Source organism: Sipha flava, unplaced genomic scaffold, assembly GCF_003268045.1.
Source record: "Sipha flava isolate LNK unplaced genomic scaffold, YSA_version1 88_pilon_pilon, whole genome shotgun sequence".
In the NCBI taxonomy this organism is placed as follows: domain Eukaryota; kingdom Metazoa; phylum Arthropoda; class Insecta; order Hemiptera; family Aphididae; genus Sipha; species Sipha flava.
Window position 1 is genome coordinate 157,251 of NW_020273630.1, and position 15,692 is coordinate 172,942.

At 30.8% G+C, this 15,692-nt stretch overlaps 1 protein-coding gene and 1 non-coding gene across 2 annotated transcripts in view; one reads left to right on the plus strand and one right to left on the minus strand.

Moving 5' to 3' along the window:
- Window positions 1-1,503, plus strand: part of LOC112693587 — a gene marked incomplete in the record, with an annotated part of 5,360 nt that extends 3,857 nt beyond the window's left edge. Inside the window, 3 exon segments of the mRNA XM_025568716.1 lie at window positions 1-550; window positions 1,156-1,288; window positions 1,359-1,503. Coding sequence (XP_025424501.1) covers window positions 1-550; window positions 1,156-1,288; window positions 1,359-1,443 — 768 coding nt within the window.
- A 3,522-nt stretch (window positions 1,504-5,025) lies between these two features.
- LOC112693599 lies at window positions 5,026-5,144 on the minus strand. The gene has a single exon (XR_003149496.1). It is a non-coding gene; the product is annotated as a 5S ribosomal RNA (ribosomal RNA).
- Window positions 5,145-15,692: the final 10,548 nt, after the last annotated feature.

Consider the following 15,692-nt stretch of genomic DNA (forward strand, 5'->3'; position numbering starts at 1 on the left):
GCGCCGTTCACGCCAAAAAGCGTGGTGAACGTGATGAAGTACGTGACCGGGTCACCACCGCACCACCGGGCGCCGGCGGGCGGCCAAGGCGAGTTCATGGCGGCGCAGGAGTCGCGGTACGTGGCCATCCGACCGGCGGAGGAGGTGAACCGGTTCCTGCCGGACGCGGACGCACCGCCGGCCGGCGGTTCGAAGAGGTTCCGCAACAAGTTCGGGCCGCCGGTGTTCCTGACGCCGCCGATGGTCGCGTTCCCGGACGACTTCATGAAGCCGCCCAGCCCAGGCGCGCAGTTCTCCACCGACTTCGAGACGGCCGCGGCGGACGTCGTGTTTCACGAGGGCTCGGCCACCGTGCCGCTGCACACGGACGTGGTGTTCCGTCATCAGCAGCCGACCACCAGCACCGGTTACGCCGTGCCCGACGCACCGGTGGCCGAGGCGGCGGTGCCGAACAAGCCGAAAAACGGCAAGGCGAAGAACAAGAAGCCCATCAGCATGGTGGTGGACATTTACCCGCTGGCGGACCGCGAGCACGAGGACGTTGAACAAGGTCAGCTCCGTCCGCACTCGTTTGACGACATACGTTCTTATCGCGTCCCGCAGGTCCCTTCCCCCGTCCCGGTCATCCGCGCGCGATATTATTGCTTGTTCCCGTCCGTGCACCGTGTACGTAAACCGCGTCATTTTCGAACTCCCGGGCCGAACTATTCGTTTATCGTTTTCAACGGTGATCCTGACGGAAAAGTAGATTACCGCAGTTTTTTGATCTTTCGACACGTCCTTCAACAACTAATGGAATAAAAATCACCCGACACATAGCTGATTAAATTATTGTTAAAATAAACGTATTTTTCTATATCGAATTCGATTTAAATGACCATATTCGTTCCAAAGAAACCAACAACTTTGTTACACTGTGCGTATGATTTCACGAACTCGGTTTACGATAACCTAAAAATTGAATTCATTGAACACCCGTGGTATCGAAAAATGTGTTTAGAAAAATTATGTTTGCAACAAGTTTTCATTTGTATTTGATTTATCCTCGGAAATTGACCCCTTAGATACACTTACGTTCATTTTACTAACAATTTAATTAATCATATTGTATCAAGTCATGGAAAATATATAGAAATATTAATAATTTTTTCACAGTCGAAGAATATGAAGAGGATCACAGTTCTGAAATGTTTACCTCACTCAAGAATAATATTCAGCTATCAGATGCAGAGAAGTTATTGCTTCGATTGAACCTATTTCCGAATTTCAGTCAAGAAGGCCGAAGAATGTTTGTATTATAATCAAAATTACACTCTTAAGCATTTTTTCAATTTACAAGTTTATTTCTTTCTGTCTAGGTCTATAGGTAAAAAACACGAAAAACTAGAGGATAAAAAGCCAATAATTCATTTAACGACCAACAAACCATTAGAAATAACATAAAAAAAATATATATACAGAAGTCTCGTTTGATTTCTAACACTAAATTAAATTAAGATAAAAAAGACAATAATAACGAAGATGATGAAATATTTTTTGAAAATTAATACAAATCATAATCAAAAATCCTATCAAATATATCAAAAATTAAATTATTGCACTCAGAAGACTTGAATCGTATAATCAATATAATTTAGTTATTATAGGTTAAATAAATCTAAACAATATTTATGGAACGAAACTTACGATAAAATTTGTAGATTATTAGAAGCGTTTCACTTATTTGGATTAAGTTCATAATTTATAATATTGTTCAGTTGGTTTCAATAATATAAGCCAATGTGAAACATAGTATTAAATACGTGCCAGCAAATTAATTTTTCACTAATTGTTCCTGTTAGAAATTAAAAAATAATTACTTGCACACCTGAATGCGTTCCAGCAATTACAAAAAAAAAAAATATAATAATATTATAACTAAGCATCATAATAATATTAATTTTGAAAAACTATACATATTCGTATTTTAATCTGAATGAATTATCGGCTACATTAGCAAAATAATGGGAAAGTTCTAATGGTTTGCAACATAGAGTGTTCAAATGCAAACAAAGCTGTTGATAATTCAGGCGCATATTCCGTAATTTTTATAACTCTTACATATGTTATAATTAGTTAATATTTCTATATTATATACACCTAAAAAGGTACCTACTTATTACAAAGATAATAAATATATACCTAAACAGTAAACGGTTAGCAATTAATATTTTTGAAGAATGGATAATAGGAGGAATAGGAATGGAGGTAAATATTTGATAAGAAAATTATTTTTCGAATGAAAATAAATTGTATTGACTTCATATATATTGTATCAACATTTGAAGTGTAGATTTTTTTAATTCGTTAGAAAAAACATTTCAGTTATTAACTAGAATTTTAAGGTAAAAATGTTATTTATTTTATGTTTATGTTAAATTTTTTTTTTTTTTTATTAATATTATATTTATATTAAATAATATGCATCATATTAAAAACAAAATAAGTCCAGTGGATGATGCGTGTCGTAATCAAAATATTTTAAATAAATCGAGTAAAGTTTTACGAATATCCATGTATATGTACGAATATGTATCTGCATCAAATTTAGAATAAAGTTATGTATAATATAAAATACCAGTATAAATATATCTATGACATAAGGCATTCTACAAAAAAATTTAAAATTATACATGTTCAAACATTCAAAATTATCTATACATTTAAAAATTAAGATTTTAACAATGAGACCTAATAAAGTTTTGATGACTTTATAATGTTTGAAATATAATATTTATTTTAAGTATTTATAATTATGGACTATTATTTACAAATGACTATGTCTCTATAAATACTACAATGAATAATAATAATAATAATAATGAATTAATATTAATATTTTAATAAGATAAAAATGATCTAAAAAATGAAGATTTGCGAATATCTTTCCTTTTTTTTTTTTTAATTTAATTTGATTTATAAAATGGACTTGATTTAATAAAATCATATAATATTGGTTAAAATTCATATATTTTTAATTAAAATATTTGTATTCTTAATAAATGTATAGGTACTCACTTAAATAATTTCTAACTATTAAATAATTTTATAATTTCAATGTCAAATGATTCTAAGCTCCCGATTTTTTGTGAGCGCAACTGAAAACTTTTTACTCTCTTGGCATAACCTGAAATAATGATTTAAAATAGAGCACAAATAATACTTTGCAATAAAAGCTCAACTCAGCTAAAACTTTTAGTAAGTTCAAAATGTTATTATCAACTGGTAAATTATCCATTAGGTATGTTATATAAAATGTAATCAATTTAAATGTAACGATGTTATAAAGTTTTACATATAAAATAAACTTACTTCAGTAAATTTTCTAATAATTAATTTATATTTTTCTATATCCTTATTATTGTAGTTTAAAAATATTTATAAAATGGTTTTGTTATTTAATTAAATAATAAACAGTGTAATATTAACACATTTATAAATAACGCTAAATTATAAATAACATCTTTAAAAATTCTCATAAAAATAAATCTTGATGAAAATCTTGAATCTTATATTTTTAATGAGCATTTAATTTTTCGGAAACGACAACTTTATTGCACATTATAAAAGTAGTGACTCTAAAATGTCAAATATGATTTTAGATTAAATCTATACATTATATTAAATTATTTCTTATAATTATAAAAGAAACGGAGAATTTGATTATTATAACAATGATATTATTTGTTCATTGTATTTTGATCAATCATATATTGAATTGTAGTTTAGGTAAAGATGTATCACAAACATCACTCTGCACAAAACATCGTCTTTTATTGACCGTTATTTTGTAGTAATATCACTCTGTCAATCATCCATATTATTATTCGATTTGAAAATTAATTTAACGTACATTACTTTATAGTAAGATACAGAATTTAAGTAGATAATTTACACAGATCGTGTAAATTTTTCAACACTTTAATTAACCAGTGACTTGAATTCTAAATCGATCGGTACAAAAACGATTGTTTTTTAGATTTTAAGTGTAACGAGGAATTAATTGATTTCACCACGATGTATCTTTTAGTATAAAATATGAATAGGGCAATTGATTTATGTGTTCAATTGAATTCGCTACAATTTGGAACATGCAGATATTACACAGGAAATAATTGAAAACAAATGAAATAGCCATGAACCGAAAATTTCTAATAATTAGTAGGTAGTACGACAAATAAATATTTGCGTTTCTTCATATTTTCATATTCAAAAAACTTACAATCGTGTACAGTATTACATTAGGTGACAATTATATGTGATACATAGTAGAACATAACTATTAAATAATTAGTGTTGAAAATCTGTGCTATACACTAATATTATTTTTTTATCATATGGTTTTTCAAATGTTATGTATATAAATCGTTAAATAATAATAAGAATTTATTATCTTCGAGTTTATTCATTGCTGTTAATAAGGTATTTTTTCTCTTTTTGTTGTGCAATCATCTATCTTGCTATTTTATTTTTAATAATCAAATATCCTTTTATTATACATGAACATTTAATAAAAACATTGTTGCTTAATATTTGTATTTATTTTTAAATGTTTCTTACCTTATTTTTTCTACTACAATTCTTATTTGTGTAAAGAATTATTGAATTTTAATAAACATTTTATAAATAAAACTCAAAACAATTTATGTGAAAAAATTGTATGGTTACTTTGTACAATGCCAATAGATTTAATAACATCGGATAAATTGTTAACGAGTCCAAAATAGTATAACTGTCACCAGACTAACATTTTTTTAGCTACCTATTTATTATCAGTTAATATCATGAATCCATATCGTAGATATTCAATCTACATAAAAATAATACAGATTAAATTATCTATTGATTAAAATATCATTAAAATTCCATTCACCATGATTCTTTTACTAACCATGATAATACTAAAAAATTTTAAATTAGATATTCAGCAAAATTGCATTATAAAATTGTATTTATAATAAAATAAATAAATAATTAAAAAAAAAAAGCCAACGGCACGTAGTGTTCCCAAGCGGTCACCCATCCAAGTACTAACTACGCCCGACGTTGCTTAACTTCAGTGATCGGACGAGAACTGGTGTATTCAACGTGGTATGGTCGTTGGCGTTGTAGTAATAATTATTTAACGGTATTTATTATGTGTAAACATAGCGTTAATAATGCACACTGAAAGGTAAAAACTACTATTGCCCTTGATTTTTTTAGTTAATAGATTCCTAACCCCAAAATACATCACAATTCTTCTACGTATAAAAATATTAAAAATAAACTATAGTAATTAGCCAATAGGCTAATATAAGCTAATAGATATATTAGCTTATATAGAGGTAACTGACAATTTTGACAATTTGCTAATATTTTACTATCCATAACATCGCAGAAAATTGTTGACATTTTTCAATAACAGCAGCATATTAGATAATACTTTATTACATTAATTTATATTTGTTTACAAAAGTTTATAGTTGAGTCCCAATGTGCATAAATGTATAACTTATATTATTTAATAAGGTTTAAGCCTCACAATAATATAATTATAATTGTTATTGCATAAATTTTATTTGCAGTAAACATATATATATTTGATTATAATTATATTTGATAAATAACCACGAAACTATATTTTTTTTAAAATGAATAGGTAGGTATTCAATCATTTAATATTAAGTTAAGGAATAAATAAAAAAAAATTGAATAGGTAAGCAACCTATCTTATTTAATAGGTATGTTATTAATATTATACGTAGTTATAATATTAACAAGGGTAGAAAATATATTTAAGAGGTAAGGTTGCTAAACACCCGCTGCTGGATCTGATTTTTAAAGTGATTTCGTTGGTTGGTGGTATTTTTCCATTCACAATATGCTACCCCTATTTATTTTTGAGTGTGTGCCTGTGTCTAGTTTAATCATAAGAATCTCTAATATTGCACTTATTATCATTAAACATGGTGGAAAAAAAAATGCAAAAAACTAGGTCTGAAAGAAGGCCCTGTACATTATCTAACTAGAAGACTCGGGTTCGAATTCGGAGTTTAATGCGCTAATTAGTTTAGCTAGGTACTAGATTTTCTCAATACATGGGTCACGGCCAGGGTTTGAAGTGGCAAAAAAAGGCAGGGATCCAATCCATATATCATTCTCAGCGTTAAACATAGTCCTATACAATTACTAGGTTATATATATGTTATGAAGTGTTTTTAGTGCATAATTTCCAATGATAAAGTACATATAACTTTAAAATATCCATATAAATTATTATTTAAACATTGTTATTAATGATATATTACCCAATTATGACTTTATTGTAATAGGAAATTAATAAACAACTTCAATCAATCGAGATTCTAACAAAACGAAATAGTTTATAGTTAATATATAAGACGTTCAGTAACAAACTTTAGGTACTTAATGCATCCGTGAACAATAGAAAATATTATCAAATGGGTTAAAATTATGGTTTTGAATAATGTTTTATCATTTTACTTCCAGATTCATATGCGTACATTTAGAAGTGAACATCGAACATCTTGGTAACACCGGTACTAGGAGTGTGTGTTGCGAAACTTATACGGAGTCGAAAATAATTATGACTTGAATGCGTTTGTGTCATACTGCAACAGGAGCGCAATTAATCATGTGATATCCATCAAACTGTCGATACTTATTTAAAATATTTCAGCTTGATATAATATTCGAAATAAAACTCTATTGCCCAATATGTTGTGCATGTACATTGTATAACATTACCTAAGTGTCGATACAATCGTAGAGTGGCATATTCGAAAAGCTATATGAGTAATCGATTGCGCGTAAACCGAACTTTTTCTCAAGGATACGGTCAATAGTCCTGGAAACGATAGAAATGAAGGATAACGATCGGGCGAAACGTTATAACTGTAATGATCCACCAATATTCCGATAAAACAAAAGAAGAAACTTTTACGAAATCGCTCATAAGACGCATAACACTGACGTCTACAAACCTGCAACCAGTGTTAACAGCCCAAAAACGCCGAAGGTATACAATTTAATGTATAATATAAATGTTATGTTATTTATACGCGCAATATGGAATACCGGACAATGTACACGTTGCTTGAGAAATGTGATCCTGCCCTCGGATGGAACCTCAAATATAAATAAATAATAACAAAGTATAAAGTGTCTTGAAAAGCATAAACTCGACGGTTTATTCGTAAATTATAACATTTTTCGTTTGGTTATATTGGCATAGCCATTAATTTTAACAATATGATATAGGAAAACAACAGATATTACATTAAATAATAGAAATAGTGAGAAAGAAGTATTATACTGATAATTTATTCCTTTTGGGGACATGAAATCTCCATCAAACACCTACTGTTGGAATACCGCCAATTCAATAATGAAAGAACTAAACATAACATTCCAAATAACCTCACCGAATGCCTCAACAACGAACCTCTAAATATCTACAACATATTAAAATTTATTAATGATACTAATTTATACAAAACAATTTAACCTTTGTACACCCGGTATTTTTTTAACTTTTATTATTCTCTCTATTTATCTATTTATTATTTATTTTGTATTGTAACCAATTTATATATCTCTAGCTGCCATCACTTCACATTCAACCCAGAAAAAAACACCTGTAAACCTATTATCATAAGTACGTTTAAATAAACATACCTTTTTCGGCCAATGACCTATGTCGTCAAGGCCTTTACTCAAAATAAAAATAAAATGTATTTATTCTTTGTTCTGTATTATAATAAAAACATCATAATATTGTAAGTTTATAAGTATATTACAATTATATATTTCTATTCAAGGTTTAAATTGCCAAGGCAGGATCAAATTGCCCGAACAATGTGTACGCACACCGGAATTCCAATTATTAAAATATTTTTATGGTCTGCAACATTCTAATACCCAATTCAAAGAAAAGAGATAAAATAAACCTTTGTCAGAACGTTAGGTTAGATTAGTTTCATCTTAATTAATCTATATGACGACATTAGAATACTTTAAAATAAAAATTGAATGCATTACAATGAATTGCTACTGACCTATTTATTTCTACGACAAAAAAATAGTTGACAAATATGATATGTCAATAAATGATTGCATATCAGTATAAATGGTATTTCGACATTTTTGTAGGTGAATGTTTACAGGACCGTTAAATCGATTATCAAATCAGTAACTGCAGACTACACAAACACCACGATAAATGAGTTATTTGAACATATCAATAATATCAACGTGATTGAAAGGATTGACTTCCTATTCCCAAAGGTATTATTATAACCATATTTTTATTTTCATTTTTGTAATTAATAAAAAAAAATTTTCATTCTGCGATTCGATTACATTTTAATTTGATTCTACTGTACAAAGATTATATACTTTATTTCAAACAAAAAAAATATCACAAAATCATTCCAGAGTTGGTAATCGTGCGTTTTACGTTGCGGAACGTGACAATAAGTCCTGAAGTAAAGGGAAAACATCAAGCCTATCTCATTGAAGAAACAAATAACGATTCAATGTAACAAAGTATTGCTGTCCGGAATGCAGAACGATCCAAAGGAAAACTAATTCACGCTTCAAGAATCTTTGGCGTGATAATTTTCATGATCTATCAGTTATCAGCAAAATAAATGTATAACTATTTGTGTATTATGCGTGCGTGTTGAATTCAGATTTACTGGCGAATTGTTCAACAAAAATATTTTATCCGCCTATATTCTACAAGAATTCTTAAAAATCTTACTCGGAAAAGCTGTCCAGCAGATCACTTGATAATGCTTGTTACCTACTGTAAACGACCAAGTTAAAAATATAACTAATAATTCTACGGCCATGTATTAAATAACCTATATACTATATATACTTATATACTGACTGTCAATATAGCTTACGGTACAGTGTAAGGAACACGTTTGTTTTACAAAGATTTATTGTTTGAAAAAACCTATCAGAAAATTGACGGATATGTTTCGAATAACGTAGAAGAGATATTTATTTTCTCGTCGTAACTGTGTGCTTCCGAAAGCACTTGTAGAATTACGCGACAGCTTTTTGGTTTACCAGACATCTGAAAACTACTTACATTTATACAAATAATTTGAAAACATAGATTTTTCCAAACGCAACAATTACATAAATTGATTTGAAAGTAATACTTTTATAATGAGCTAATATCCTGACTATATTATTGTCCTATTCTGAAAATATTATTAATTTTTTGTTTTTGAGAAATATTTTATTTTAATATAATTTAAATCGTTTCAAAAATCTTTACTTATTTATTTTTAAATAATTTACATTATTTGAACTTCAAATTTTATATAATATACTTTTATCTGAACATTTTGATTTACATATATATATCTATACAGTGTATTTATTTTTATTATTTATAAATTATATTATTATTTTTGGATTTAATATTTCTAATACTCCGTAAAAAATGTAAATAATTATAAATTTAAACTTATAACATGGTTTTATACCGAATAGTCCACCATTTTTGTTTTACAATTTAATAAAAGGGACTACTTATTACTATTGAAAACATATATTCAATTTTTTTGTATTTTAATCCTTTTAATGATTGGAAAACAAAATACTTTTGTTTCCATTATGGAAATTCCATATAATCACAGATTAAATTAGTTGTGTTCAGGGGTGTATTGGTACTTATACTCGGGTATACGGCGTATACACATCAGCAGATTTTCGATTTTCGGCGTATACCTATTGTAAAATATTATTTTACAGGTATACGCTGCTAAAATAACTCGAAAATAAAAAACTAATGATAATTTAATAGTTGATTGTAAAAAATTGTTATAAATCATGAAATTGATTGAAATATTTAGCTGTTGAAGATTACAGTACAAGCTGTGTTTAATGTATTTTGTTAACTGTAGTGAATAACATTGAATAAAATAGTATGGAGTGTGAACATTCAGCCAATAGTTCTTAAATCTGCATCATGCAATTTATAACGTGCTGCAAATGTACGTATATCTTGGGGTGTTATATTTTATAGTCATAATAGAAGTTATAAACATTTAGTTACAAAGTATTAATTAAATTTTTTCGAACGTATTGAAAGAAAACAATTGTCGAGCGAAGCAAGAAAATTTATTTTAGGATTATTATCCATGTTTTTTTAGTGCGTATACCCACAAATATATTTACCAATACACCACTGGTTGTGTTACAGTAGTTGATGTGAAAATGTCAACGTATTGCAAAATGAAAATCGAAGTATTGGTTTCATAATCAAAACAATTGTAAGTTCATAGGAGAGGGTTAGCATACCCGGAATCAACACAAACTAATTAATAAATTAATATGAATTAGGGATGGGCAAAATCATATGAACACCGATTTTGGATGTATCGATACATCGACTTTTTTAAAACATCGATAATGTATCGGGGAATAAACATAGATGTGATTATTTTTTTTCGATATTAATAAATATTGAAAGAAAATGTTCTCACTATTACTATCTGCTGTACACTTTATTATACGTATTACTAGCACGGTGAATCGATTCAAATAGAATGCAATTGGCTCCACTTACATAAGAATAAACAGATTACTAGAATTAACTGAAGAGACAAACTTTGAACTGTAAAATTTAGAATAATTATTGAAAGAACGTATAACACTTTATAAACTTTTTATAATAACGGTAAGAACTCAAATGGCAAAAATTGTGACTGATTTAGGATTTGAAAATATGACACACAATACTTAGAACGGTAATATTGGGAATATATATTATGTTTTTACTTTCACTGAAAATCAAGATCGTAACAAAAAATTTGACGGAATAAAGTAACCCAAAAGAAAAATATATTTGGAGTACTTAGTTATCCTTAGTGCACAATTTGTTTTATACGGAACCGCTCGCTTTGTCTGCGACTGCTTCCATGCTATTATAAAAATACTATTTATATATTTAATGTCATAACTTTGATGATGTTCCGGTCGAGTTGTTGATTTAAAAATATGAAAAAATATCATCGAGATATGATCACTCGTTATTTAAAAATTCGTTAAGTAATTAGATTTCCGTTCCAAGTTTTGGTGTAATAATTCCAAACCATAAATCTGTATACGAAATAATCTAAACCACTTAATGCCATACTACTTTTTTTTCCATTCCAATTTGTGTAGTTTACTCTTTTAAAAAGTAATTTTAAACTTATCGGCCAAATTGTATAATTCAACGTTATGCTGTTTTAAGTAATAGCTCCATGAATAAGACAGTTGTTAATATCAAAGACGAGTAAACATTATATGCATTGATATAATTGATAATCATCATGGCGTTATTCCGCATTAATATCACTTTTACTGCAAAATCTTATCGAAGTTTTTAAATAATTTACATTTTATAATTATCACAATGGTTGACTGTTTCCTATTTTATTAAATCCAATCGATCCATGTCTTCATGTCAATGATGGATTCAGAAAGAACATATAAAAGAAGGAGTGATGTAGATCAATTCTAGATTGACTAATATTGATTATATTATAAATTTTGTAATTTTGACTTCCATCAATAAAATATATTTTTATGCAAACTATAACTAAGCATTTTGTTGATATTAAATTTTATTCAATAAATGTATGAGAAAAAATGCATTGAAAACTTAATGCTTGAAAGTTGAATAATTTGAAACAGATAATTTTATTCATTTTTTTTTAAAATGATTTTTTACTCGGATTTTACAAGTTTATTTTATTTTGAGTGAGTTTGATTCCACAGAAGAATTCAATGTATTTTTAAATTATATAAATTGTATATGTATGATGCATGAAATTACTGTACTCGATTTGCATGCATATCTAAGATCACAGATTTTTGATTTATCCAAATTTAGCTTTAGGAGTTATCCCAACTGAGCATAGGTCTAAAGATATTTAATAAATATCATATAGTTAGCATAGGTATAATTTTACGAAATTTCCAATAGTTTTTTTAGTTGCAAAAACTAACGAAAATTAACATTATGGTACACCTGTATTTTTACCAAATCGATTTTATAACTCAAAAAATAATAATCTTAAATTTTATTAGTATTTATACTACTGTTTGTTCTATGGTAAAGTTTGAAAAGATTTCCTCTATTTGAGCTATATTTAGATATTTGAAAATTTTATGGTTTTTGTTGATTTTCTTTTGTTTTTTTTTTTTTTTTGAAAATCCCTATAAAATTATTTGGGTTCTATAAAAATTATTAAAAATTGAATACAGTTCCGCGGTGACAGCCGACCGATACGCACGTATCTCGCGCTACCGCTCTTCCTAATTATCTAATTAGCGAACGTCTAGTTTCAATGCTTAATTGCGTTATACTTATATTAACAGTGTAAACTTATCATTAATTTTTAACTTGTTTTTTTATAAAACTATCCATGCTCAACTGTCTGTTAGGCAGTGCGTATATTGATCAAGTGCGAAAACGCACTATTATTTGGTATTTTCGTCACACGTAAGTCACAGTGTTACGTAACTGCTTCATTGCGGTTATCTTATCTGCCGACCGCCGTCAGGCGGTCTTGCTACATATATTATAACAACCGTCCACCGCCGCTCGCTCATTAATTATTATGTCGACAACAAAAACCAAACAAAACACCAACGCTAATCAACAGCCCAAACCCAATGCAAATACGCATAAACAATCAGAAACACAAAACTCTGAGATGAACAACCCAGGCCGCAGCACCCAAAACAACATCACTAACCGACCTGAAAATGGAAACTGGACTACTCAGACAGGTAAAAGAAACCTTTCAAGTACATCATCTAGCTCTTCCACCTCCAAAACCTCTTCTACAAAAACTGCTCAGCCACAAACAAAAAAACTCTTTTTCTCAACACGCAATCGCTACGAACCACTTTTGATCACCGAACCGATCGACTCGGTATTTGACGTTGACATGATAGCCGAAAATCCTGAAATCACTCCCCGAGTCAAACCACCTCCCCCGATCTTTATGAAAGGAATAAATGACTTTCCTGGCTTCTGCACAACTTTAATTGAGTTGATAGGAGTTGATAACTTCATTTGCAAAGCCACCACAGACCGCTTAAAAATACAGACCGCCAATCCCGAATCTTATAGACTTCTAATGCATTATTTAAAAGAACATAACGCTAAATACCACCCATACCAACTTGCGGAGGACAAACCCACGAGGATAGTTATCCGCAATCTCCACCCTACTACGCCAGTTCAACTAATAAAATCTGAACTCGAGACGCGCCTCTTCGAAGTCAGACAAGTCACGAATGTTCTACACAAAACCAGCAAGCACCCACTCCCGTTGTTTTTCGTCGATTTAGAACCTACCGAACACTCTAATCAAATCTACCAATTCAAATCTTCCCTTCTGCACACAAAAATTAAGGTTGAAGAACCATACAAGCCTAAGTTAATTAGCCAATGCCAAAATTGCCAAGACTACGGCCATACCCGGGCGTATTGTGGTTATTCAGCACGCTGCGTTAGATGCAGCGCGCATCATCCATCTTCCGAATGCACTAAGTCGCCCGACTCCCCTGCCAAATGTGTACTATGCTCTGGAGATCATCCAGCCAACTACCGTGGTTGCATCGTCTACAAGGAACTTCAACGCCGAAAAACGCCGACCAATAAAAGTAATTTCTTACATGATACTATCAAACCAAATGTTAAACCTTATAATGTAAAAGAAAGCCACCCACTCGCTACCCTTTCGGATAAGAATGAATCTAATCCCACAAAAACTTATGCACAGGCCACAGCTAGTCAACCACCTCAACCTTCTCCACCCTCCGACCTAACTCAACTCATGTCCTCCTTTGTAGGTGAACTAAAATCTCTTATTAACCCTTTAATTGCTCTCCTGACACAAGTCATCACTTCACTTCTAAACAAAAACAATGACTAATTCCTACACTAATAACTCATTATCTATTTTACTATTTAATGCTAACGGCCTAAAAAATCATGTTAATGAGCTCCAGACAGTACTCTTTGACAAGCGCATAGATATCGCCTTAATATCAGAAACTCATTTTACCAAATATTCTCACATTTCCATTCCAGGTTATCACCTACTAAAATCTAACCACCCTGATGGTACAGCACATGGTGGGGCAGCTATACTTATTAAAACTAACTTAAAATTCTATCCTCTTTCCAACTTCTCTCAAAATCATATCCAATCCTGCGCCATCTCAATCACACTTAATAATATTCCTATTTGTATTGCAGCAGTTTACAGCCCTCCCAAGCACCTTATAACAGACACTAATCTCACCGAATATTTTGACACATTTCCTAACAACTTTATTGCGGGTGGTGACTTTAATGCTAAGCACCAAAGTTGGGGATGCCGAGTTACTAACCCACGCGGTAACCTATTTCACAATTTTACCAATGTTAAAAAATTTAAAATACTTGCACCACCTGATCCAACATACTGGCCAACATCGCGCAGGAAAAAACCTGATATTCTGGACATATTTATCTCAAAAACTCCGAGTAATTTATACTGTGCTGTAAACAACATCTTAGACTTAAACTCGGATCACTCGTCTGTAATACTAAATGTTGATGCGACTCCTCAAATAAATTCAGTTAGCCACTCTCTTTTCTCACCATCAACCAATCGTTATACATTTCATAACATAATTGCCCAAAAAGTTGATCTTTCAATAAAGTTAAAGACCGAGCACGATATTGACGAAGCAATCAATAACTTATCCGAACTTATCCACTCAGCAGCCTCATTATCCAATACTATAACCACCTCTAAGCACTCAGTCCAGAAGCTGACTCCCCTTCCTGAACAGATACGCTCACTAATTGTGGAAAAACGTAGAGCCAGAGCAGTTTATCAACGCATGCGTCTACCGTCACACAAAAACGCTCATAATAAGTTAGCCAACTCCCTAAAAAAAACCCTAGCTAAAAACAAAGCGGATACACTAGAACAAAAATTAACCAATCTTTCATTTTCCGACGGTAGCTTATGGAAAGAAACCAAGAAATTACTTAGTATTAAAACTCCTTCTACCCCTCTAAAGAAACCTGACCATACACTTGCTTCTTCTGATACCGATAAAGCCGAAGTTCTTAAAGCACACCTACATGAAACCTTCCAACCACATCATAACATACTCATACCTCAATTTGTTGATGAGGTAAAGGCTGGTTTAGACCTTCCCTCAACCTCCAATCATCTTGAAAAATATTTCACGCCCAATGAAATCAAACAAGCTATCCAAAAATACTCCTTAAAAAAATCGCCAGGTTACGACCTATTAACGGCAGAAGTAGCTAGATGCCTCCCCAAAAAAGCAATAGTACTGGTAACATATATATTTAATGCATGCCTAAGACTCTCCTACTTTCCGATCCTTTGGAAATTCTCAAAAATTATATTATTTCCTAAACCTGATAAACCCTTAGACGACCCATCCTCATACAGGCCGATAAGTCTCTTGCCCTTCTTATCGAAAATTTTTGAAAGGCTTATCCTCAAACGAATGACTCCATATATTGTCAGGAACAATATTCTTCCGAACACCCAGTTTGGATTCAGACCCTCACATAGTACCATTCATCAAGCTCATAG